The sequence below is a fragment of the Dryobates pubescens genome, chromosome 12 (assembly GCF_014839835.1).
Source record: "Dryobates pubescens isolate bDryPub1 chromosome 12, bDryPub1.pri, whole genome shotgun sequence".
NCBI lineage: Eukaryota > Metazoa > Chordata > Aves > Piciformes > Picidae > Dryobates > Dryobates pubescens.
The window spans coordinates 13,781,317-13,806,902 of NC_071623.1; the positions used below are offsets into that span (position 1 = coordinate 13,781,317).

General features: G+C 45.4%; 1 protein-coding gene across 1 annotated transcript in view; it reads left to right on the top strand.

The window, feature by feature from the left end:
* Window positions 1-25,586, top strand: part of TSPAN7 (tetraspanin 7) — a 116,588-nt gene that overhangs the window by 86,945 nt on the left and 4,057 nt on the right. The window contains exons 2-6 of the mRNA XM_054166111.1: window positions 5,727-5,915; window positions 9,953-10,027; window positions 11,466-11,561; window positions 15,678-15,833; window positions 20,639-20,722. Coding sequence (XP_054022086.1) covers window positions 5,727-5,915; window positions 9,953-10,027; window positions 11,466-11,561; window positions 15,678-15,833; window positions 20,639-20,722 — 600 coding nt within the window. The remainder of the gene's footprint in view (window positions 1-5,726; window positions 5,916-9,952; window positions 10,028-11,465; window positions 11,562-15,677; window positions 15,834-20,638; window positions 20,723-25,586) is intronic.

Below are 25,586 nucleotides of genomic sequence, written 5' to 3' on the forward strand. Positions count from 1 at the left end.
CCAGGTCCTTCTCAGCCAGGCCACTCTCCAGCCACTCAGCCCCCACTCTGTAGTGCTGCATGGGTTGGTTCTGGCCAAAGTGCAGGACCCTGCACTTACCCTTGTTGAACTGTTGAGATGTAGTAGCTTTCATATCTCCTATCTCAATTTAAGGCAGCAGCTTGCTTTATACCGTGCTACCTGTGAGATTTGGGGTATGGAGACAAGAGAGACAAGATTCTAGCACTCATTCAGTTTAAAGGAATACATCATGTTTTCTGGTCTAGTTCTGACAGAGTTAAAGATAGTGCACTTTCAGAAGTTATTCTCTGAATCCTCTCTTGTACATATTTTATCCCTGTTACCTGGAAGGAGGGGGTTGATAGTTCAGTCTTTGTCCTGGTGCTATTGAAACAAGAAATTCATAGAGATTTTTCTGTTCATCCTTATTGAGAAACTGCCTGTGTTTAGCACCACTTTTGATTTCAGCAACGCCCAGCATTATCAGAATATCATTCTCCCTGCCTCCTCTAAAGCTGCTGTGCATGCCCTTGCATTAACACTGCCTCTGTGTCTCTTAAAAGCAAATGGTTTATCGAACAAGTGAAGTTAGACCTGCCTGCCTGTAGCATGTTTACTTTTTCAGCACATCCAACCAGCTCCAGACCTGGGGGCAATGCTGTGGATAACATCTTTACTAACATTGGAGGAAGGCAAGAGAGATAGAAAGCTTGCTGTTGACTGAAATCAGTGACTGGTGGGATGTGACTGTGGTGAAGTGCTTGAGGAGAGGCAGGACAAGGCCAGGAGACATGCTTTGCTGCTTTATGCATATAGTCTTGCTGTCATACTCACAAGCCCCATCTTATTCAGGTGTGAGAGCAAATGTGTGATACACAGAGATGTTAGCTGAGAAGGAGCAGAAGGAGCAATGTTAACAGGATGAGCTTCAACAAGGCCAAATGCCAGGTCCTTCACTCGGGCCATAACAACTCTGTGCAGCACTGCAGGCTTGGAGAAGTATGGCTGGAAAGCTGCCCAGCAGAAAGGGACAAGCAGCTGAATATGAGCCAGCAGTGTGCCCAGCTGGCCAAGAAAGCCAGTGGCATCCTGGCTTGTATTAGAAATGCTGTGTCCAGCAGTAGCAGGGAGGTGATTGTCCCCCTGTACTCAGCTCTGGTGAGGCCACACCTTGAGTAATGCGTCCAGTTTTGGGCACCTCAACACAAGAGAGATGTGGAGGTGCCTGAGTCAGTGCAGAAGAGGGCAATGAGCTGTGAATGGCCTTGAGAATAAATCTTATGAAGACCAACTGAAGGATGCTGTTTAGTTTGGAAAAGACGACTACTTGAAAGGATGTTGTAGAGAGGCTGGTGCTGGTCTCTTCTCACAAGTAATTAGACATAGAACAAGAAGGAATGGCCTTAAACTGCAACAGGGGAGGTTTAGACTCAACATTAGGGGGAAAAAAATTATGGGAAGAGTGGTCAGGCATTGGAATGAGCTGCCCAGAGGAGGCTGTGTCACCACCCTTGGATGTGTTTAAAGGTCATTTAGATGTGGTGCTTGGAGTGAACTTTGTAGAGTAGGGTTAATGGTTGGACTGGAGGATCCCAAGGATCTTATCCAACCTGAGTGAGTCTGTGGTTTTGTGATAATGGTGCTTGGGAAGCCAGTGAGGTTTGGACATGATGCATGTAGCCAGAGCCAAGAGATCCTTGGTAGAGCTGGCTGGCTTGTGTTTTATTTTTCCCCCAGATTTTAATTTTTTTTAAGCCAGAACATGCCAGTTCATCTGGATTAGGATACTCCATTGGAACATCATGATTTCAGTGAAGTTTTTCATGGAAAATAAGCAGATGGCCTACCTGCTTCATTTCCTACCATTTTTTTCAGTTAGGAGTTTCCTAAGGTATGTTTGCCAAGCCTGAGGTCAGACACAATGAAATATGAGACCTGCTAGAGCTAAATAGTGCAATTTCTATCTGTGTTTAGTCTTTACAATCCTTGCCCTTCTTGGATATCTCCTTTGTCGGGTTTTATTTTAACCTTTAAAATGTTTGACCTAAATGAAGGGCAGGCCTAATAATGTTTTATTGCATGCTACATCTAGAGTTTCCTGGATGAGGAAACCTAAGCCTATGGGCTTCCAGCACTGTGGATTTTTGTAAGGAAGACAAGATCTCCCTTTGATGAAGTCCACAATGAAATGGCTTTCTGATAATGCTGAAGGTTGAGAAAAGAGCACCAAAAAAACTCAGCAGCCTTGTGGACACTCTCCTCTGACAGCCAGGAGATCTGAAATGTTCTGTGTGACTCCAGGAGAAGATGTATTGATCATGTCCACATATCTATCTGCTTATCTCCATGATTTCCTAATCACTTCCCATTTTGCCACTTAAATTATACCATAATGATCTGAACAGACACATAAAATTGGGATGGGAGTGGGGAAGACTATAAGAAGACTGCATTGTAGGAGTTGCTCTGGGTTTCCTTTTAGACCTTTCAAGTGCAAATGGACCCATATCACTTATTGGGCCTGACCCACAGGTCACACTGGACACAGTGGTGTGGTGGTTGCAGATCAAAAGAAGGAATTGCTTCATCCAGGTACAACCATATAGAAGTAACTTCCACAAGACAAGAGATAGAGTAAGAGCAGATGTGTGTAGCAATGTGTATTCCTGCTGCCTTGTTTTCAGGCCAGTGCTGTCATGATCTTCCATCTGTCCTTGTCTCTCCTGCTTTCAAAGAAAACAAACCTAAACCCCAAACTAAGCCAGTGCCTTGATTGTTCCTTTGATTGTGTGATGAAGCAGAGAGATAGGGATAAAAGGCATGTCTTGAAACTTAAGGAAACAAGGTTTGCCTTTGGGTAGAAGTGGGTGTTAGTCATGCCACTGCTATGAATAGGTCATGAAAAGGTTTGCAGGAAACTCTTCTGGTTATTCCTTTTCCTTAGCAAAATTGCAGTGGGCACTGCTGCAACCCAGGAAGCGTCTGCAGCATGTCTTTGTGCAAACATTCTGCACGGTGCAAGCTTGCCAGGGGTTTAGACCTCCCTGTGAACCGAGGGATTTCTTTAAATCCGTGTAAATCAGAGCTCTATTAAGAAGAAGGAGGGGAATAAACCACAGAGTCCTTCTTCCAAAGTCTGAAGGAGGGGAATAAACCACGGAGTCCTTCTTCCAAAGTCTGAAGGAGGGGAATAAACCACAGAGTCCTTTTTCCAAAGTCTGTGTGTACTGTAAATTTGGATAGACCCCTCTGAGACAGGGAGAAACGAAACTCTTAAAATGCATAGTAAAGGGTTAGGAATTGTGTCAAACAGCTGACTAAAAATGCTTTTTATTACAAGGCATGAGTTCTCTTTCAAATGTGAGGCAGCTTGTTCGTTGTGGCTGTGAAGGCTTCTTTTATGTCTCTCTGGGGACAGTGGTAAAACTTCCAGCAGCTCAGGCACAGAAACCAGCCCTTTGTCAAACTGGAGGCAAGAAACCAAAAGTTATTCTTTGATTTCCAAGGCCCTCACAGCTCTCTTTTGGACTTTGCTGATTAGCCTGCACCCTCTGAAAAAGCTCTTGTTAAGGAGAAGAGGGACAGAGGTGAGGATAGTTTTGTGTGTGGATGGGAGCAGACTCAGCAGAGGTGTTTGATGCCTCTGGGTAGGTAAACGACCTGGTGATTTGTTATGTTCAGCTCTTAGCTGGTGGAATACAAGAGCAAAGAATCAGCACTTTTCATGCAGCTGCTCTGAAAGATGGACAGGAGTTGGATTATTCCTACCACAGCCATAGGCAGGAGAGTAGAAATCTCTGCTAAACCTGAGGGATGTGATGTGTTTCCCTGGCAGTGCTGCACTACTGTGCTCTCTGAGTGGGAGCCAAGTGGCAGCATGTCTTCCTCACAGACCTGGGAGGTGTGGGGGAGGGAAGGGAACGAGCAGTGAAGTACCAAAATTGCCAGGTGATATTTTCTTTCTGGTATAGTAAGGATGTTCTCTCTCTGAAGACACATTAATTTGCTTTTATCTGCCTGGTCTCTTCTCCTTCTGTTTCTCTCTTTATTCTCTCTCCTCTTTTTTTGTGGTTGTTTTGTTTGTTTGTTTCTTCTTTTTGTCCTGCATCCCTTCCCCTCTATCTTTCTTTAGAACATCTGTTTTGTGTCCTCCCTCCTCCTGGTGTTTTCCTTAGGTGGGTCTGTTTATTCAGCAGATCTGCTGAACACAGTTCCCCTTCTGGAGAGAGAGAAGTGCTGCGCCAGACCACTGCTTGCTGCCACTGCCGCAAGCACAGGTCGAGCAGAGGACGAGCTCCTTTGCTTGCCAGCATGAAGCAGCAGGATGGTGGAAAGGCACAGTGGGAAGACAGTGATGGGGCTGCACCCTGCATAGTCCTTTTTTGAGACAGCCTAGGTGAAAAAGCCCAAAAGCTGTTTTTCTTTTCTTTCTTCCTTCCTTCAGGAAGGCTTTCAACATATGAAAAGTAGCTGAAAGATCTTACAGCATCGCTCAGCTGGGATTTTTTTAGGTGCAACATAACTGTGAACAAAGATCCTCTCAAAGAACAACTGCAGGGCAGCCCTGCTGTAACAGATTTGAATGTCAAGATTTCATAGCAGTGTAAAGATACTCACAAGAGGAAACTTGTAAAGGAAATAGAAAAATGCTGTCAAGACTGTTTCTTCTGCTCCTGCCCCTCCCTCAGCAGTGGCCTGGAGGAGCTACCTAGAATGTTGGGGGGGGCGGAATTCAGAAAGCATTTGCAGAGCTGGCCCTTCATGTCCCACCTTTGGTCTTGCTGTGAGAAGGAGATACGTGTGTACAGTCTTGTAGCAGGCATGACAGCATCGGGTGACAATCAGCAGACGGTGATCTGCTGTGGTCACTGCTTGATGTCAACATGCAGCACACCATGGGCTTCCCCTGCTTCCCCGCTGATGCTGGGAGCTTGCTCCCCCTGGCTGCTCTGCAGCATAGCAGTCTGCCTGAGTGCCTTGGTCAAGAGAGGCTGAGTGCTCCCAGGGCCCACTGTGGTCCTCGTACACCGTGTCAGGGGGGCAAGCATCTGCACAGCCAGGGGTGGGGGTCACTTGCACAAGTAATGTATTGCATAGGATGCTCATGTTGCTGAAATTTTGCCTTTAAGAAAGACAGGACATCAAGCAGCAGAGTTTTGTGGTTCAGGTATTTTTTGTGACAAATCTCAGGAGGTGTGAGGTGGCAGCAGTTATTGTTGGCTTCTGGTAAGAGTGATGGAGTTGGCCACCTCCCAGTGCACTGTAGGAGCAGAGAGCTTGTTCCTGCAGATGGTATGCTGCATCCTCCCTTGGCAATCATCAGCTTTGCAATGATTAGTCCTAGATGTCTGTCCTCTGGTGGCAGTCTTAATGTAACATCTCCAGATGCTAGAAATTAATTTTCTCTGTCCATCCCTCTGGAGTTAGTAAAAAGTCTTGAGGCTTTCTTCTGCCAAGACAACAGCAGCAGCGAATCTCTTCAAGGAGCAGCGTGTACTGAATTTGGATGCCTTCCCTGGTAGCTCCTGACAGGATGCCCAGGAAGGTGGGGGAAGCCCTATCCCTGGAGGCTTTTAAGGCCAGGCTGGATGTGGCTCTGAGGAACTTGATCTAGTGTGATGTGTCCCTGCCCATGGCAGGAGGGTTGGAGCTAGATGCTCCTTGAGGTCCCTTCCAAGCCTAACAATTCTATGATTCTGTGACACCTTTCTTCCCTTGCTTTGCAGATCACAGGCGTTATCCTTCTCGCGGTCGGCGTCTGGGGCAAGCTTACCCTTGGCACATACATCTCTCTCATCGCTGAGAACTCCACCAATGCCCCTTATGTGCTCATCGGGACGGGCACCACAATCATCGTCTTCGGGCTTTTCGGCTGCTTCGCCACTTGTCGCGGCAGCCCATGGATGCTGAAACTGGTAAGCATGCCAGAGAGCCTTAAGCAAGAGGTTTTGTTGATGGCCTGGGATCCCCCCCCGCCCCGTCCCCCCAGCCCTTGCCAAGCTTCACCAGATGTTAACATGTTTCTCCAGGCACATAAGCCAGATTTTAGTATCTTAATGTTCAGCATGTGTGTCTTTTGGACAAAGAAGGAGAGAAAAACCTCCTTGCCAAAGCCAGTTTTTGGTTGAGTATGAATGAATTTTTCTCCCACAAGCCCATGTGTGGTTGGCAGCAGGGTAAAATACTGCTGACGAATTACTCTGTGAGGAGTTCTACTATTGTTCTGTTTTCCTGTGAACCAGATGATAAGTATATTTCCAATCTCAAAAATGCCCTAATCACCATAAATGGGAAATTCATTGGAAGTCTATTTTTAAAGGGTCATTTTAATACTCTGATTTGAAGTCTATGGAAGTTAGTTGCTATCTTCTAAAAATACAGGAGGATGTGGACCCCATGGAGTGGGGGTTGGAACACCGCTGTTACAAGCACAGGCAGGGGGAGCTAGGGTGGTTCAGCCTGGAGAAGAAAAGACTCCAGGGACACCTAATTGTGGCCCTCCAGTACCCGAAGTGGGGCTACAGAAGGATGGAGAGAAACTGTTTACAAAGGCCTGCAGTGATAGGACAAGGGGCAATGGCTTCAAACTAGAGAAGAGCAGATTTAGATTGGATGTTAAGAACAAGTTCTTTTACTGTGAGGGTGGTGGAACACTGAAACAGGTCCCCATAGGAGGTAGTTGAGGCCCCATCCCTGGTGATATTCAAGGCCAGGCTTGACAAAGCCTGAGCAATCTAGTTGCAGATGTCCCTGATGACTGCAGGGGGGTTGGAATAAATGACCTGTAGAGGTCCCTTCCAACCCAAACCATTCTGTGATTCTATAAAAGCACACCAGCCTTTCTTTTTCTTCTAACTTTCACTAGAATAAAACAAGAGAAGCCCAGAAAACCAAGCTCTGTATAGTATGTTTGTCCTCATCATAAATGCATGATGGACCCAAGTACACTAAGCAGAGGTACAACAGCTGTCCCTGAGTCCAGTTTTACTTCTCCCCCTCTACGTTTGTCTGTTTTCAGTTTTCCAGCCCACCTTAAAATGCAAAGTAACTATAACTGAAGCAAACCTATATGGCAAATGATGTTGCTAGAAATATTCAGGAGCATAATCCTATGTATGTAATGATTTGAAGTGTGGAAATAGCACTTGTGAAGCACTGAGATAATGGAAAAGGGATTGACAGCACAATGCCTCTCTTGCTACAGCATTTTGGGGCTGATTTTTAAGGAGCTGGGATGATTCTTGTCCAGTTTGAACCAAAGATTTTTAAAAGGACATCCTAAGGGGAGTTAATTTCCACAGCTGATGGCCCAGGAAGGGTGAGGCAGCAGCTGCAAATCCATCAGCAGGTATCTGTTCATGGTCACTTGGCTTGTACCTAGCACTGTCATAGCTGCACTGCTGCTGTCTCTTGCTGGTGATGTTGGGGTTACTGCAGTCCAGATGGGAAAGGGATAAAGGTGAGCGATGGGAAATAAAGCTCTACTTGTTGCTCTGTAAGTCATGTCACTGTTTTAAAGGTATGCCACCGATAGTTGTGTGTGCTCTTCCAAGAAAATGGTTTTATTCTCATTGTACAGGTAAGAAATACTGCAAAACTGTCTCTCCTGAACAGAACAAGCAGGGAGCTTACAGCTACATTAATTGGAGAGATTGATTTTTCTAGTTCTGCCTTCACTGTTGTCCTTTCTTCTCCTACAACCATGCATTAAAACCAAATTTATCTTTTTTTTTTTCCCACTAAATTCTGATAGGACTGAATTTGATGCTTCCTTTTTAATTAACTGTTATTTAGCACTTGGAGAAAAAAGGTAATCATAGAATTGTTAGGGTTGGAAGAGACCTCAAGGAGCATCTAGTTCCAGCCCCTCTGCCATGGCCAGGGACACCTCACACTAGATCAGGTTGCAAAGAGCCACATCCAGCCTGGCCTTAAGAACCTCCAGGGATGAGGCTTCTACTATGCCCCTGGGCAACCTGTTCCAGTGTCTCACCACCCTCATGGGGAAGAACTTCTTCCTAACATCCAATCTGAATCTACCCATTTCTACTTTTGTTCCATTCCCCCTAGTCCTATCGTTACCTGACACCCTGAAAAGTCCCTCACCAGCTTTCTTGTAGGACCTCTTAAGATGTTCACACTAGACAATGAAGCCTACCATCCCACTTTGCTGGGATCCATTTTTTTTTCCCTTTGCCTTCTTTATTTCTGCTGATTTATTTATTATGCTGATAAATCTGCAGATGTATTATTTTTAATAGCAGACCCTGGCTGGCTGCCAAGTGTCCACCCAAGTGACTTTATCACTCCCCTCCTCAACCGGACATGGGAGAGAAAATATAGCAAAAGGCTTTTGTGTTGAGATAAGGACAAGGAGGGGTCACTCTCCAGTTATCACTGTGGGTAAAACAGACTTGTGGAAAAATCAGTGTAATTTATTGCCCACCAAATCAGAGTCAGGTCATGAGAAATATAAAGCTAAACCTTAAAACACCCTCCCTCCACCCCTTGCTTTTTCCTGGGCTTAACTTTGCTCCTGAATTCTCTGCCTCCTCCACTCCAGTGGCAGAGGGGGATGGGGAATGGGTGCTATGATCGGCTCATCACTTGTTACTTCTGCTGCTCCTTCCTCCCCAGGGGGAGGACTCCTCACACTCTTCCCCTGTTCCAGCATGGGGCACCTCCCATGGGTGACAGTCCTCAATGAACTTCTCTGACATGAGTCCTTCCCAACAGGCTGGAGTTCTTCACAAACTGCTCCAGCATGGGTCTCTTCCATGGCATGAAGGCCTTCACGAACAGCCTGCACCAGTGTGGGTTCCCACAGGGCTACAGGTCCTGCCAGCAAACCTCTCCAGTGTGGGCTTTCCTCTCCATGGGTCTACAGGTCCTGCAAAGAGCCTGCTAGCAAAGAGCCTGCTATGGGATCTTCCATGGGCTGCAGGTGGATGTCTGCACCACTATTAACCTCCATGGGCTGCAGGGGGACAGCCTGCCTCACCAGGGTCTTCACCACAGGCTGCAGGGGAATATCTGCTCCAGTGCCTGGAGCACCTCCTCCCACTCCTTCTTCACTGACCTTGGTGTCTGCAGGGTTGTTTGGCTCACATGGTCTCTATCCCAGCAACTGTTTCTCATCATTTTTATCTCTCCTCTTACATACATTATGACAGAGGTGCTACCACTGTCCCTGAAGGGCTTTGCCTTGCCCAGTGGTGGGTCTGTCTTGGAGCTGACTGCCATTGACTCTATCAAACGTGGGGAAAGCTTCTAGCAGCTTCTCACAGAAACCACCCCTGTAGCTTCACCACTACCAAAACCTTGCCAAACAAACCTAATACAAATAGTTTACACTGAAAGCATATTCAAGGCTTATTTAGCTCCAGATCCAAATGCTTCTCCTAAGGCCAAACATGGACCTTGGCTTAGCAAAGTGTTTAGTGTCTCGTATTATGTGATAATATTGCCAGTGACATCACTGGTTCATTTCATCCATTGGAGAAACTTCAGGAATCAGACAGCAAATCCCAGTCTAGCAAGGAGACAGATAAACTCCAACCAAAACACCTGGAGAAGCCTATTTGCTTTAGCAGAGTGCCAGGCAAACATGAAGGGTCTGTATTCCTTACTGGGAGTTCAGAATCTGAGCAAATTGGGTCCACCTCTGGCGTGTGAGTGTGTTTTAATTCATATGAGAACACCAAGAAATGTGGGAACAGAAATGCCAGAAAAGCCAGTCATTGCACAATGCAATTTGTGAGTTGTAGTAACACATATAGTATATTATATTCAGGCAATAACCTGTGCATCATCTCCAAAAGACCTTTGGTTTCTTAGCATCTCTGGAGAGTATCTAGAGCAGAAAGTTAAAGTTTATATGATAACTGAGCTGTAGCTGTGCTGAGACAAAAGCCTGTCATGTTCTGACTTCTCTTGCCTCCTTCCTTTTCAGTATGCCATGTTCTTGTCCCTGGTGTTCCTGGCTGAGCTTGTGGCTGGCATTTCAGGGTTTGTGTTTCGCCACGAGGTAAGTGGAAATGTGCTGAGTTTGCACGAGGCAGCGCCTCCCTCAGCAGGAGCCGCTGAGAAGTGCTCTGGAGCGTGGAGAATGTGTCGGTCGCTGAGCTTGGCAGCTCCATACACATCTCCAGGGATGTGGCTGATGGGCAACAAACACATGGGCAGATCTTGAAAACTGCTGCAATTCCAAATGAAGGGATTTAGCCAAAGCTCTTGGTCTCAGCTGCCCAAAAATACACTCCGGAGCTGTGGGGTTTTATGTGTCCATTGTGTAAGATTTTTTACATATGCTGAAAGCTGCAAATTAGATTAAATACTTTTCTTAGACACAGCATCTTCAGCCAGGCAAGGGCATGTTTATGTAAGGCAGAGAGCACCTCTGCATTAAACCAGGCTCCATGTTTTGTAAATCTTTCTTTGGGGTGAGCCAGCGGGATGGGATTTTGTTGGGAAAGATTAGAAACACGATGAGGTAGAAAACTGGGACATGAAGAAGCTTTTAAAAAGCATGATGGGTTAGATTTGTAGTTGCACTTCAGCTTTATCCACTGTAATCAGGTCTGTCTCTGCCTTTAAGTGCATGGAGCTACATGTTATTAGTGCTGAAGCAGGACAACCCCACCCAGATACCCTTCTTGTCTCTTTGTGTTAATTGGTTTTCTAGTCTCCTCTTCTGACAGGGTATTTCCCTTGCTGTAGGCTTTTCTAGTGTCTGCCCTGGCAAGTGGTGGGTAGCTTTTCATTTGATCCTGAAATACCTGTGCATCTGCTGAGGACTGCCATTTCATCTGACCTAACCTGCAGCAGCCTCAGTGTCAGGCTACTGCTCCCTTTTGAGAAAGGCAATATTGTGAAGGTCACAGCCATGTGGGTTGCCCAGATCATCTGCTAACCCAGCCCCTTTACCACCCAGTCAAAGTGCCATTGCCAGTGATGTACCTGACCTACTCCAGCTGAAAGACCTCTTGTTCCTTATCCAAACACTTTAAGTGATGGAGATGAGGGCTGCTGCCTGGGCAGGTGACTCATGTCTTTTGATGCCACTGGCTTCTGTCACCAAGACCTCTGCAGAAGCTTCAGCTCCCACTAGGTAACCATGAGTAAAGAGAAGCACAGTCTTCTTCGGACCTAGTGCTGGAACAAAGTGCCTGGGGAAAAGCTTCAAAGGATGCCTCTCTTACAGATTAAGTAATTTTCTGGGTTTTAAAATGCAGTTTGCTGGGGTAGTTTTCTATGTCCAGTAGACCCCACTTGAAGAACAGCAGGAATGACTCTGGACAGTTACAAGGGAACTCTGCCAGCTCTGAAAACATTTGAAAATGAAAGGGAAGGACCAGTTTGGGTGCCTTTCTAGGTTAGGAAATACATTTGCTTCCTGCAAAAGCAGTTTCAGATGTCACAATTTCCGCTCCTCACATGGGCTGTGCTTTGTCTCTCCCTCACAGATCAAGGACACTTTCCTTAGGACATACACTGAAGCAATCCAGAATTACAACAAGAACGACGAGCGGAGCCATGCAGTGGATAACGTACAGGAAAGTGTAAGTCTAAAACTGGGTGTCAAAAAACTTAACAAATAGAGACAAAGGGTACATTTGGATTTGGTCACAGAATAGGAAGCGTGGATGGCTCAGTCTGCAAGCTGTGTATTGCAGTCACAGAATCATAGAATTGTTTCAGTTAGAAAAGACCTCCAAGGTCACCAAGTAAACTAGACTAGACTAGACTAGACTAGACTAGACTAGAATAGGACAGACCAGGTTGGAAAAGACCTTTGAGATCATCAAGTCCAATGGTCTACCTAGCACCACCATGGCCAATAGACCATGTCCCAAAGTGACATGTCTACACATTTTTTTAATACCTCCAGACCTGGTGAGTCCACCACCTCCCTGGGCAACCTATTCCAATGCCTGCCCCTTCTTTCAGTAAAGAAATGTTTCCTAATATCTAATCCAAATCTCCCCTGGCACAACTTGAGGCCATTTCCTATAGAAGCAAATTTAGAGGCTGGTAAGACTGATCTAACAGAAAAATATTTCAACTGATGTGCTTGTCCAAGATGCACATGTGTTAATGAACAAGCAATCTGCTAAGGACAGGGCCTGTCCCAGTTGCTTGCTGCTGATCCCAGATCTTGAATTAGGTTAGGGGGACAGTTTTGTTCCTTAAGAACATACCTTGCTCTCAAGGGAATCTGTCAATAGGATTATGAAATTTTGTAAATCTGAGCTCAGTGAGACAGGACTTTAAAATGTAGCATTCTGATAAGCTGGTAAACTGTAGCACTTCACAAGTACAATGAGAAGCTGGCAAAGGAGACAGAATCAGAATCACAGAATATATCCAGTTGGAAGAGACCTCCACGATCATCCAATCCAACCCTTGACTGGAGGATCAACACTAAACCATGTTCCTAAATGCCAGCTCAACACACCACTTGAACACCCCCAGGGATGGTGATTCCACCACTTCCCTGGGCAGACCATTCCAATGTTTGAGAATCCTTTCAGTGAAGAAATATTTCCTAACATCCAGCCTAAACCTCCCTTGGTGCAGCTTGTAACTGGTTCCTCTGGTCCTGTTGCTTGCCATCAAGGAAAAGAGACTGCCCTCTCCTTGCTTCAATCTCCCTTCAGGTAGTTGTAGAGAACAATGAGGTCTCCCCTCAGCTTCCTCTTCTCCAAACTGAACAATCCTAGCTCCCTCAGATGCTCCTCAAAGGTCATGCTCCAAGCCCTTCACAAGCCTCAAGATGTAGTTAAGGGGAGAAACAGAATGTATTTTCTCCAGAGGAAAATGTGGTGGATAAATGTGCTGCTGAGGTTGGCAATGAAATCTGTTCTTCAGCTGTGCTAGAGGAATGGATTAGGTGCTGAGTGGAAGAGCCTTTCTGACCCACAGTGTGGTAGCAAGGCAGTGGGAGGTTGCCTTGCCTTTCAGCATGGCACAGGGCACAAGCGAATGCCAGTGTGGCCATACTAGTTGGAGATGCCAACCACAGGGGACTAAATGCACCAACTACAACACAGAGCAATAAAATTCAGGTTTAAAATCCTCCTCCCTGGGCAACCTATACTAATGCCTGCCCCTTCTTTCAGTAAAGAAATGTTTCCTAATATCCAATCCAAACCTCCCCTGGCATAACTTGAGGCTGTTTCCTATAGAAGCTGTCCCCTAAACTCACAGTGCACACTATGAGCCCGTTTTCTTTTCATATGGTTGTAACTTGCTGAATGGTTGAGACTTCAGTGTAATTGCACTGATGGCTTCCAGATCTTCCCTAGAAATTACAGCTGTTATGTTGGACCCCTAAGCATGTTTGACTGTGTCTCTCTAACCTGACTTCTCTGAGTTAGCTCTAAACTGAACATATTTTAATATCCGACTGTCTGTTTGCCTAATGTTAACATGTACTTTGAACTTCTGATTCCTTGGAGCTGGCTAAACCAAATAGTTTTGAGTAATGGTTCAGGGTTTCTGTGAGAACAAAATGCTCCTTTCATTTGTAGTTCTGTTTCTCCAGGCACTGCATTTGTAAGTCCTTTTTGTGCAGGAAATTCAAAGCATACTCCATATTGGGCTAGCTTAGCATCTAGAGTAGAACATCCTTCCCAACTTAGGGTGTTTCACCTGACTTCATAGACACACTCTGTGAACATGTGGTCTCCTTCTATTTATGGCCCAGTGAATTTCCCCTAGAAATTATTTTGGTGACTTAAAGATGCTTGCTTCACCTTAGCAATTTGCAGTGGTTTGACCTTGTATGTGCTACATGTCATTCTATGCAATACTGTGGGGGGCTTAGGACTGGGGCGTTTTGACCACATTGTGAGGCTGTTTTCAATTTCCAGGATGGTCATTAATTGAACAAACAAAGAAACAAACACACACAAACAATAACCCAAGGGACTGCCATGGTTTGGATTTGTCACCCAACAATTTGGAAATTCACCCCAAGGAGCAAATTTACCACACTTACTCAGAATTTGGAAGTAAAATGAAATTTATTTACAATAGCAGACTAAATATAAAAGTATAAAAGGTAATAAACATCTACAAAATATATTTACATATATCCACAGTTTAACAACTGCACAAAGCCAACTCCCTGGACAAAGGACCGGGGAGGGCTGTTTGCAGCCAGCTCACTATCTGGTTTGCCCCCCATCTCCCCTCTGTACCTCACAAGCCAAAACAGGAAGATCAGTCAAGCAGCATGCAAGGTCAGAATGCAGAGATAGAGCAGCCAGAAGCAAAGCAGGAGGCAGACCAGAGAGAGAAAGAAACAAGCTTGTACTGCAAAACGTAAGATATTCCAGCAGTCCAATGAGAAGAGGTAAACTCATCTTGCATTATTCTGTGTCCAGCCTCTAGAGGCTGCCCATCCCCAGACTCAAATTATCTGTGTCCAATTCTGGGCCTCTCGGTTTGAGAAAGATGTTGACTTGCTGGAACGTGTCCAGAGAAGGGCAACAAAGCTGGGGAGGGGTTTGGAGCACAAGCCCTATGAGGAGAGGCTGAGGCAGCTGGGGTGGTTTAGCCTGGAGAAGAAGAGGCTCAGGGGAGACCTTATTGCCATCCACAGCTACCTGAAGGGTGAGTGTCTGCTCAGCAAGTTTGCTGATGATACCAAGCTGGGAGGCTTGGCTGATTCACCTGAAGGCTGTACCACCATTCAGCAAGACATGGACAGACTGAGAGCTGGGCAAGGAGGACCCTAATGAGGTTCAATAAGGATAAGTAGAGAGTCCTGCACCTGGGAAGGAATAATAAACTGCACCAGTACAGGTTAGGAGGTGATCTGCTAGAGAGCAGCCCTGTGGAGAAGGACCTGGGAATCCTGGTGGACAAGGAGCTATCCATGGGGCAGCAATGTGCCCTTGTGGCCAAGAGGGTCCTGAGGTGCATCCTGGGGACTGTGTCCAGCAGATCGAGGAAGGTTCTCCTCCCCCTCTACTCTGCCCTGGTGAGACCTCACCTGGAATACTGTATGCAGTTTTGGGCTCCCCAGTTCAAGAGGGACAGGGATCTACTGGAGAGAATCCAATGGAGAGCTACCAGGATGATTAAGGGACTGGAGCACTGCCTTATGAGGAGAGTCTGAGAGCCCTGGGTCTGTTCAGTCTGAAGAAGACTGAGAAGGGATCTAATAAATGTATATAAATGTCTGAGGGCTGAGTGTCAAGAGGGAGGGGACAGGCTCTACTCAGTTGCGCCCTGTGATAGGACAAGGGGTAATGGATATAAACTACAGCACAGGAGGTTCCACCTCAACATGAGGAGGAAATTCTTCACTGTCACAGAACACTGGACTCTCCTCTGGAGACTTTCAAGACCCACCTGGGTGTGTTCCTGTGCAACCTGCACTAGATTCTATGGTCTTGCTCTGGCAGGAGGGTTGGACTCAATGATCTTCGGTGGCCCCTTCCAACCCCTAACATCCTGTGATCCTATGATTACCCTGTCCTGGGACAAGCTGCCTGTCCCCCTGGGACTCTCTAGCTTCTGGAGGATTTTTCTTTGTGTTATGTCAATGAACTCTTGATTACCCCTAATCTACAACAGCTTATTAAATGGGCAGCGATGATTCTGGACTAGTTTTATTTCTGGTTGGTTGGTTTGTTTGTTTAAAATCTGTCCTTTATTCCTTGTAGCTGAGCTGCTGCGGCATTCAGAGCTACACCAACTGGAGCACCAGCCCTTACTTCTTCAAACATGGCATCCCTACAAGCTGTTGCATGAATTCCAGTGATTGTAATACTCAGGATCTGCGCAACATGACCGTGGCTGCCACTAAAGTAAACCAGAAGGTACCTGCAACGTAGTGCCAGAGGCAGTTGTTGTGAAAGCATCCAGTACACCTGTGGAGCCTTTAGCTGCCTGCAATTGCATTTCATTTCAAATGGTTCACTGATAACTTGTGCTGGGCTGGAGTAAGGATGGGCTTTGACCCCCACTTGCTTTCAAATTCTTGAAGCTGGCCTTTCTCAAATGACCAGGTATAACAACATTCCTGATGAGGAGAGGATTTGTTCCTCTTCCTCACAGCAGAGGCTGAGGTAAAGCTCTGCACACAGAGGTAATGCTGGCTGGGCACAGGATCACACGAATGCCACATGCTCAACTGCCATTGAGGGTCAGGTTGATCAGCACTTCTAGGTTTCTTCTCCTTAATGCTGTGGGGATTTGTTGAGGACAAAGACCTAGCTAGATGGAGAGAAGAACAAGTTTTACTTGTATTCAAACAGTAATTTCAGTGCCAAAGCCTAACTGTCACCCCAAACAGAGAAGACATGGGTAACTGACAACAAGAATTGTGGTTGGCTGGTACATTGAGAGGGACTCGTCAGTCTTTGAACGTGTGCTGCTTCAAGCATAGCACAGCCAAAGCAACCCCCTCCCCCAGGGTTATCTGAAGGAGCAGGTTGGGAAAAAGAGATTAGAGTTGGGAAAGCAAACTGGGAAACAGGAAGAAAAGGAATATTTGGAGAATAAAAATGCAGAAAACACAAAGAAGTGAGAAATAAAGAGGAAACAATGCAGCATATGTAGCAGACACTGTGCTGCAGAAATACAACTCAAGTTATTGCTTTAAGTGCTAGTGCACCATTAGCTCTTTATTTTTCACTTCAGATTTGCAAGAGAGGCAACAAAAGGTTTGTTGGTAAAAGGAATGATACTGTGGCCAAATTATTGTGCCGAGTTGGGGCACAGCTTGGTCAGGCTTAAGGATTATTTTCTTTTCTGGTTTTTGCTTTCAGAGTTGAATTAAAACAAATAAATAGAATTTCTGAGCAGATAAAATGAGAAATATGGAATACCTCTCTGTGTTTTGTCTTCTTCACCTCAGTCACCTGTGGCCTGTAGTTTTTCCACTAAACCTCTATTTTCTGTAACAGTTTAATGAGACCCACTTGTTGTAGACATATGTGCAATGTTGGTGACATCCATCTGTCAAGAAACTCACACTCACCACTGAGTAATCTTGCTGAGTTGCATGAGAACAAAGTGTGAGCTGCTCCCTTCAGTTGCACTTTGTGACCTTGTAGTAACTTTCCTGTTTTTTACAAGTGGAAAGAAGGTGAGAGGCAAGACAGAGTGGACCTAGGGGATGTGCAGTACAGCCAGCACCTGCTGCAGGAAGAGTGCCTCCTGGGCAACACATCCTGACACCCTTCTTCTGCCTATTATTGCTTTCTGATGTAACTTGAATTCTACCGGCAGGTCCCACGTTTTCGGTTCAGGATGGCCACACACTCTCACCCTTTCCTGACTGCTTAACTGAGCAGATGCTGTTTGCATTCCTAGCACTGATCTGATGTTCCTCCAAAATGCCAGACCTGCTCTACATGCACAGAGAAATCCCTGTCCACTTGTGAGTTCCCCTTGGTAAAAGATGGCTGCTAAATTGTAGGAAGCAGCTGAGAGATGAGCTAAGCTTCTGTTAGTTCAGAGCTAGTAACTCACTTCCAGGGGTGCTTGCTCCTAAGCATTTCTCCTGTCAAATACCTGAGTCACCTGACAGATGAGGACTGCTGATTCCTCAGGGAGAAGTCGATTTAATTACTTGATTTAATTACCTAGGGGAAGTTTGGATGTCCTGTGACATTTTGTCCCATCTTCTGAGACAGCCATTGGTAATCAAAGGTTGTCAAGATTTCTGTTTAGCAGTTGTGAGATCTGGAAATTGTCCCAAACCTTTGAGCAAGGTGGGACATTTCTGAAAGGGGCATGGGAACAAAAAGCAAGCAGATGAAAACGTTGTGTGGCCATATGCTTTCACTTCAGATGGGACATAAACATCATGGCCTTTGACTCAAGCCCCTTGCTCATCTTGGAAAAAGGCACTTTGATTCAGAGATTCATTCAGAGATTCAGAGAATGGTTTAGGCTGGAAGAGACCTTAAAGATCATCCAGTTCCAACACTTCTGCCATGGGCAGGGACACCTCCCACTAGCCCAGGTTGCTCAAAGCCTCATCCAACATGGCCTTGAACACGTCCAGGAAGCGATCATCCACGACCTCCCTGGGCAACCTGCTCCAGTGTCTCACTGTCCTTACAGTAAAGAATTTCATACTAATATCCAGTCTAAATCTGCCTTCCTAAAGCTTCAATCCATTCCCTCTTGCCCTATCACTACAAGCCCTTGTAAAATGTCCCTTGCAGGTACTGGAAGGCTACTGTAAGGTCTCCCCAGAGCCTTCTTTTCTCCAGGCTGAACAGCCCCAACTCTTGCAGCCTGTCTATGTGTGTTGGAGACAAAAGGCAAATACATATTGTCTGTGTTGTGGAAGACCCTTGTTACCCTTCCTGTGGATACATACAGTTGGAATACATCTTTTTGGTGGATCTTGCAAAACTCTCAGTAAGACAAGTTCTCTATGAGCTAATCAAATTACTAGCAGCTCATGAGGACGAATGATGAATTATCTGAAGAGGATTAAACTAATGATCTAATTACAGGACTAAAAGAAAACATTCATGCATTTTCTTTGCAAATCCTGCCTGCCACAAACTTGCTTAGTGACCTTGGGTAAATCATTTAGTGTGTTTCTTCATTTCAGATGGGACTAACACCTACCTTTAAGAGCTGTCATTAGTATTAGCTAATTAATGTTCATACAGTGCTTTTAATCTTCTGTTACCAACAAACCTCAGGAACTAGTCCTTTCTAAAATCCTAATAAGGGAACAGATTCCTGAAGTCAAGAATTATCAGATACTTGCTAAATTGTCACTTCTGTCCTCTGAAGTGGACATCAGCACCCAAAAGAGTATAGACAGTGCTTTATGTACCTGTGTGCTGTATATCCAACTCTTGAGCGCTCCTTGTACTCTGATTCCATGCACAGAAAGGACTGAGCAATGGAGCCATATTTAGGCAATGTACTTTGGGAAACAGATTATTGCGATATGGGAAAACACAGTCTTCAAATGAGGAGAGTGATCAAAACTTGCATGTTTGTTTTTATAAGCTCTGCTGTCTCCCTCAAATTACCATTGCTGTTAGGTATTGCATCTCTTGATGGCTGCTGAACAGAACAGATTTCAGAAGAGCTGGGAGAACATTAAGCCATGTCAGACAGAATGAAAGCACTGCTTGAGAAATCTAATCTCATTTCATAACATGTAAGACACAACCACAGATGCTTGGCGTGTTAAATAAGCAAGCTCGAATCTGACATGCTGTGTAAGATGTAATTAATATGTACACTCAAAAATGTCAGAAATTAATTACAGCTGTGCTGGTCCTCAGCTACCATTAGGTTTACCACTTCATTACTCTCAGGATTAAATAAAATGTCTTTTGATATTGTAAAAGAGGTTAAAGAAATGATACTATTTAGTTCACAAATGGCCTGTCTCTAACAAGGGACATTGTCCTTTCCTTCTACCTGCTCTTTTTTGCCAGCACCTGATGCTCCCAGGTCATGTAAAGCATCCTTGCAGCATTTGCAGAAGTGAGGGGTGTGTGATTGGAGGGGGAAGGTGGAGACACTGCTCTCTTATGGGACAGGAGTCCAAACCAGGAAAGGGAACTCACTGTTATTTTTGGGTTTTCCAACTTCTGATAAAGTAAATAAAGTTATAACCTTAAATTAAATGCCGTGGGATTGACCTTAAACTGAGAGGGGTGTTGGTCATTTGAGAAAGCATGGCAAAAGGAGTTGAGAGGTGGCTCTGGGTTGTGTGTGCAGATGGCTCAATAATGAAAGAAAAAATAGATGCTACAGTTTGGGGTTTTATTTCTCCTTTTTTTCTTCAAGTTTTATGTCTCATGTTTAGATTCATTGAGACACCACTAAGAAGAAAAGCTAATTTCAGATGCTTTTTTGAGGGGTAGAGTTAGCAGAGGCAAGCAGCCTGGGAAAAATTCCCATACTAAGGGGAGAATCTCAAAAAAGCCTATCTGAGAGAAAGGCAGAAATGTGAATGACTCTTCTGGCCCCAATGTGGGCTATGAATTGAGGCACAATGAATGAAGTTGGCTGATGGATTCAGGGTCTGAGCTAGAGAAAGATAATGGAGTTTGGGGAGCAGGACAGGGAATTTAGTGTCTAAGAGCAAATGAACCAAGAGGCTTCATAGAAAATCCTTGATAACTTTGCTATACAGGTTAAAGTTGTGTATTGCTCTGTAGCTTGCCTAGTGTCCTTTGACAGGAGAAGGCAAGCAGAATGCCTCACTGGACACCTGAAGCATGCTCGTGTTAAATATCTGGAGTAATAGGAAATCAGCATCAGTTATTCATTGACATCTGTATTGTATTACAGCTTTACTGTACGCTGTTACTGCTTTGGGTTCAGGGCAAAGTTGTGTTAATGTTTGTGGGTTTTTTAAACAATGCAAACTCACTTTCTTTAATAAGCCCCATAAAAATGAGTGCAACATCACATGTAGCTTCTAAAAGTACTGAAACACATTTGCTTGTGAAAAGAACTGGGTTTGCCACCATTTTCCATCATTCACTCAGAATTGCTAGTAAGTAAAAAGGTGAGGTTGGAAATCACCAAAAATACTGTCCAGCCCAAGTCCATTCTAAATGAGAAATTTCTGTGTATGCGTTCGTGGCAGGGAAGGTCGATACGAGGAATGATTATGTTTGTTCTCTAGGGCTGTTATGACTTGGTGACCAGTTTTATGGAGACAAATATGGGAATCATAGCTGGAGTGGCTTTTGGGATTGCGTTCTCACAGGTAAGTGCATAAACACTTCCCTTCTTCTCCCCTGCCCCTCCCCTCCCCTCTTTTTCTTTACCCAGACTTCAAGGAAGGAAGGATTATGGAAAGGGACTGAACTCAGCATACTCATTAGTCCTGAGGTCATCTGTTCATTGATTTTCTTTTTTTCAACTTAAATGAAGTTTCTCCTTGGGAATATCAGTTACGGTTGAGCTAATGACTAGCTCAAGGAAAACAACTTGTCCCTCTACTGGGTCAAATAGAGGTTAACCCAATAAAACATTGGCTTAAATGGAGCATAAACAGCTAAGAAGACAAATAGCTTATCCTTTGTTTGGAGAGACTTCTATCTTCCAAGCAGCCTTATTTTTTCTTAAAAGAATCTAGAGTGTACCTCCAGATACCTAAGAGCCTGAAGGAGGCACCTGGGTTTAGTGACCAATTTCTTTTTTAAGCCTTCTTAATTTTTTCCCCTTTTAACACTGAACACTAAGCAGAGATCTGCCAAAATGAAATTCTTGAACTAAGTCCTTGCCTGCATCAAAAGGAATTGGGCATGGGAGGGACAAAAGGAGAGCTATAAAGGTGTTTGCTGCTCTCTGGTATTCACATTGCCTTTACCTGGGCAGGAGTTGAGGAAACCAAAGGTCTGGTCAGAATCTTCTGATCAAGAAGGGGCAGGAAAACACCTGCATCTTTCAACAAGATGCTCTCTTATACTAGTCACTTCATGTGTGATTGCAAGGACTCTCCTGGAAACATAAGAAAATGAGGGAGAAACATGGGTGACGCAAAAGTGCTCACAGAATGGTTCAGCAAAATGCACAGCAACATGTGTGATGTCTGAACCACTTCTACCTGAGAGGCAATCTGCCTTTTCTCTGCAGAGAGTGCACGGCACAACTGCAAATGTCCTGTTCTAAAACTGTCATGCAACTTAACTTTGCTTCATTCACACAGTGTGAAAACTCTGGGTCCTGAGGCAACACTGAAGAAAATCTATCTGCTGAATGAATAATGTTTATCCAGTGGTTGGCAAAAGTGAGGTGATAGGAAAAATTATTTGACTTCTTAAAACTCATTAATTCTGTTAGTAATTAACTGTGCTGTGCTGGAAAGCTGTGATTTGCCAGTGCTGTTGCTGGTGATCGGCAAGTAAATTAACGGGAGGTCTGTGGTTGCCCTCTTGGCCCTGCTGCCCTGTGTGGTTAGCCTTGCTTGCCTGCAAGGTGTTTTGGTTACATCTCTCTGAAGTTTGATTTGCTTAGCAGTTGCAATGCCTCTGGGCTCTTCAGAATAACTTTCCCTGAGCTGTATGGGAAATGGCCTCTGTGTTCCCTCAATGTATCCACAAGCTGAGGGAGCCCTAAAACTGTTTGGTCTCAGACCAGCCGACTGCTATGCATACCCAAGGCATATCTGTAAACCTGATGCCTTGAAGCCTAGGTGTTAGATGTGAGAAGCTCATGATTTGGCCTCTCAGCTTGTTTTATGTGGGCACAAACATTAGCTGATCATAACCACCAGCCACCCAGAGCATGTACATGGGTGTCAAGTCTTCACAGAGAGATCCAGAAGCAGTGAAACCACCAGTCTGAAGCTGTTGGTACACAGAGAAAGGGGAATTTTGTTTATTGGGGTTTATGATAGGCTATTCCAGTTCTTGTTGAATGGTCACAGTTGTCTTGATACTCATCTCTGACCATGATTATGACTTGATTACTGCTGTAGGACCCTTAGCTCTTATTTCAGTTGGATTTCTAGACAACCAGAAGGCTATAAAGCATCTTTTTTAATGCCTCGTGTAAAACTGTCCAAAAGAAAAATGGAATGAGTAGAATTTTACCATTCATATGGTGCTGGAGCAAATGCCTCAGTCAGGACTTGAGAGCCTTGAATGAGGGTTCTGCATGCAATAGGCAAAACATCATTTTCTCCTGGCTGAAAGTTGTTTACAGCTGGGAGGGAGACTGAAGGAGGAGTGCAGCTGGAATTGTCATGCTTTTGGCATGTGTCTGGGTGTTTACTCTGGATCATCAGTTGTCTGTGAGGACGGTGGGTGGGCAGTGCAGGCAGAGTGTGGCCCTTGTAGCAGCAGCCCTTTGGTGCAAGGTGGGATCACCGTGGCAGGCTGCAGCAGCGCAGGGAGGAAGGCACTTTGCTGCCACTGCTGCAGCTACCAGCGAAAAACGAAGCTTGTTTGGCTGTGGCTTGGAGCTGTCCAATGGCAGTGTGCAGGCTGCTGCCAGCTGGGAATGTTGCTCTCCCTCCTGAGCCCAAGGCTCTGGTGCTCTGAGTAGCCATCCAGCTGCTTGGGCTGTTTGTGAATGTGTGAAAAGGTAAAGAGAGGGAATGCAGGGGAGAAAAAATGCAGCTCTCTTGAGGTGTGAAGGATAGAAGGCAGTCAGTCATAATTTACAGCCTAATCTGTTTTGCTGGACCCAATTAAAGATGGTGTTTACAAATTGATTTCGGGTTAAGAGTGGCTGGCAGTAATGCCAGGCAGTGCTCCAGCTGCAGGCGAGGTTTCGCTGCTCCTACTGAGAATAGGTTTAATCGAAATAAAAGACAAATTAGATCATGTTGCTCTTCTACAATAAAGCATGCTCAAGGGCCCTGCCTTCACATGATTTGTTAGGTGTTGACTAGCATGGGGAATGTGCTGATTCCAAGGAATAGGGAAGTTGATGTAATGGCATTGCATATCTTATAGGTCTGGCACAGACTTCCCAATCAGAGGCAGAGTTTTAAGAAAAACCAAACACACTGCTGTGCTGTTGCTGTTGTCTGCACTGCTCCTCAGGTTTGAAATAATAACAATAAAATACAACTGGATTGTTTTTTGGACTCAGATGCCAATGCTGACTTCCAGCTGGAATAATTTAAGTTTAGCAGGTGCTCTTCAGAGCAGCAAAACAATCACTGTGGTGTGCAACAGAGAATAAAATTATGCAAGCAGCATAGGCGATGAAGGGTTTTGCCTAGATAAAACTGCAGTGCAGGCACTGGCTTAAGGGATGCAAGAGGCAGAGTCTGGAGGAGCTTGTAGATTGTGGTTACAGTAGAGTCCCTGATTTGGGAGTCTCAGTGCAGAGTTAAGGCCAAATTACTCCCTTTGTACTGAAGGACTTGAAGTCAGGCACTCTCCATGTGCTCAGAACCAGCTGCTGAGCATGCACAGTTCCCATTTGAAGGTATGTTCTCATGTGGTTACAGTCCCTCTCTACAGTGCAACATCCATCTGCCCTTTTTATTGTTGGCATTAATGTCAGTAGCTCTGCCTGACTGTGGACAGAGTTCTGGTGCAGACATCATCTACCTTGTCTCCTGCAACTCCTGTCTGGATATAGGGAGGCTGAGACTTGGCTCTACCAGCACAGGGTAACACCTCTGTCACCCCTTGCACGAGGGTTAGGGAGTGGGATCCATATCAGGATCCAGTTGGTGACTTGACATGTCGTGTAAGACTGGGTTGCTTGTAAAGACTCATCACTGTGGAGAGAGGTCCTGTGCCAGAGGCATACCATGACACAAGAGGTTCACTCAGGTAAGTGATGGGACATGGAAAACTCTCTGTCCCCAGAAGCAGAACCAGGGAACCTAGATGCCTGGACATTTGCATTTTGATAGTATGGAAAGGTAAATCCCTGAACTAAACAATTCATTTTTAGCTTACCTGGTCTGATGATGACTTTCAAGACCCATCTGGATGCATTCCTGTGAGACCTGTGCTATATTCTATGGTCCTGCTCTGGCAGGGGGGTTGGACTTGCTGAACTTCAGAGTTCTCTTCCAATCCCTAACATCCTGCAAGCTTGTGACCCAAGTTGGTTCAATAGAGAACTGCTAGAGAGAATCCAATGGAGAGCCATGAGGATGATTAGGGGACTTGAGCATCTCGCCTGTGAAGAGAGACTGAGAGCCCTGGTGCAGTTTAGTCTTGAGAAGACTGAGAGGGGATCTCATCAATGTCTATAAATACCTGAGGGGTGGGTGTCAAGTGGAGGGGGCCAAGCTCTTTTTGGTGGTGCACAGTAATAAGACAAGGAACAACAGGTTCAAGCTTGAACATAGAAGGTGTCACCTCAACATGAGGAGAAACTTCTTTACAGTAAGGGGCACAGAGCCCTGGAACAGGCTGCTCAGAGAGGTTGTGGAGTCTCCTTCTCTGGAGACTTTTAAAACCCACCTGGATGCAGTCTTGTGCAGACTACCCTAAGTGATCCTGCATTGGTGGGGGGGTGGACCCGATGACCTCCTGAGGTCCCTTCCAACTTCTAATGTACTGTGATACTGTGAAAAGTTGTGATCCCCCTCCTCAAGCACCTCTCCCCTGTGATGCACTCTGCCCACAGAGGAGATGGGCAGAGCTGGTGCCCCGTGGGCACAGGCAGGCCAGCTGGAGCAATGGTGACAGCCCTTGTATGGAGCCAGGTCCAGGGCAGGCTGCTCTGTTTGCAGAGACAGCCCTCTTGCCTCTCCCCCATAGGCAGGGATGGGCTGGAACAATCTGGACATGCTCATGAGTTAATTAATTGACCGATTCCGATGAGAACAGCGAGGCTGAATTATTTATAGTACAGCAACACTGCTGGCATATGCAGGAAACGCTAACGGACTGCAATAGGCAAACCGTTGGAGTGACTGAGTGCTTATCGACGAGTGGAAGCCAGGGAGCTGTTTCCAATAATCTGAGTGACAGCCTAGGGAACAGGGAAAGACTTTTTAATTTATTTATTCATTTCCAGGTTTGTAATGCTCATTTCTCCAGTGCTGCATCGTTTGTAAAGGAAGCAGAACCACCTTGGGGCATTAAGAAGTTTTTCTCTACCACAGCATTAACAAAGCTAAGGGGGGGGGCACCAGCTCATGGTGGTGG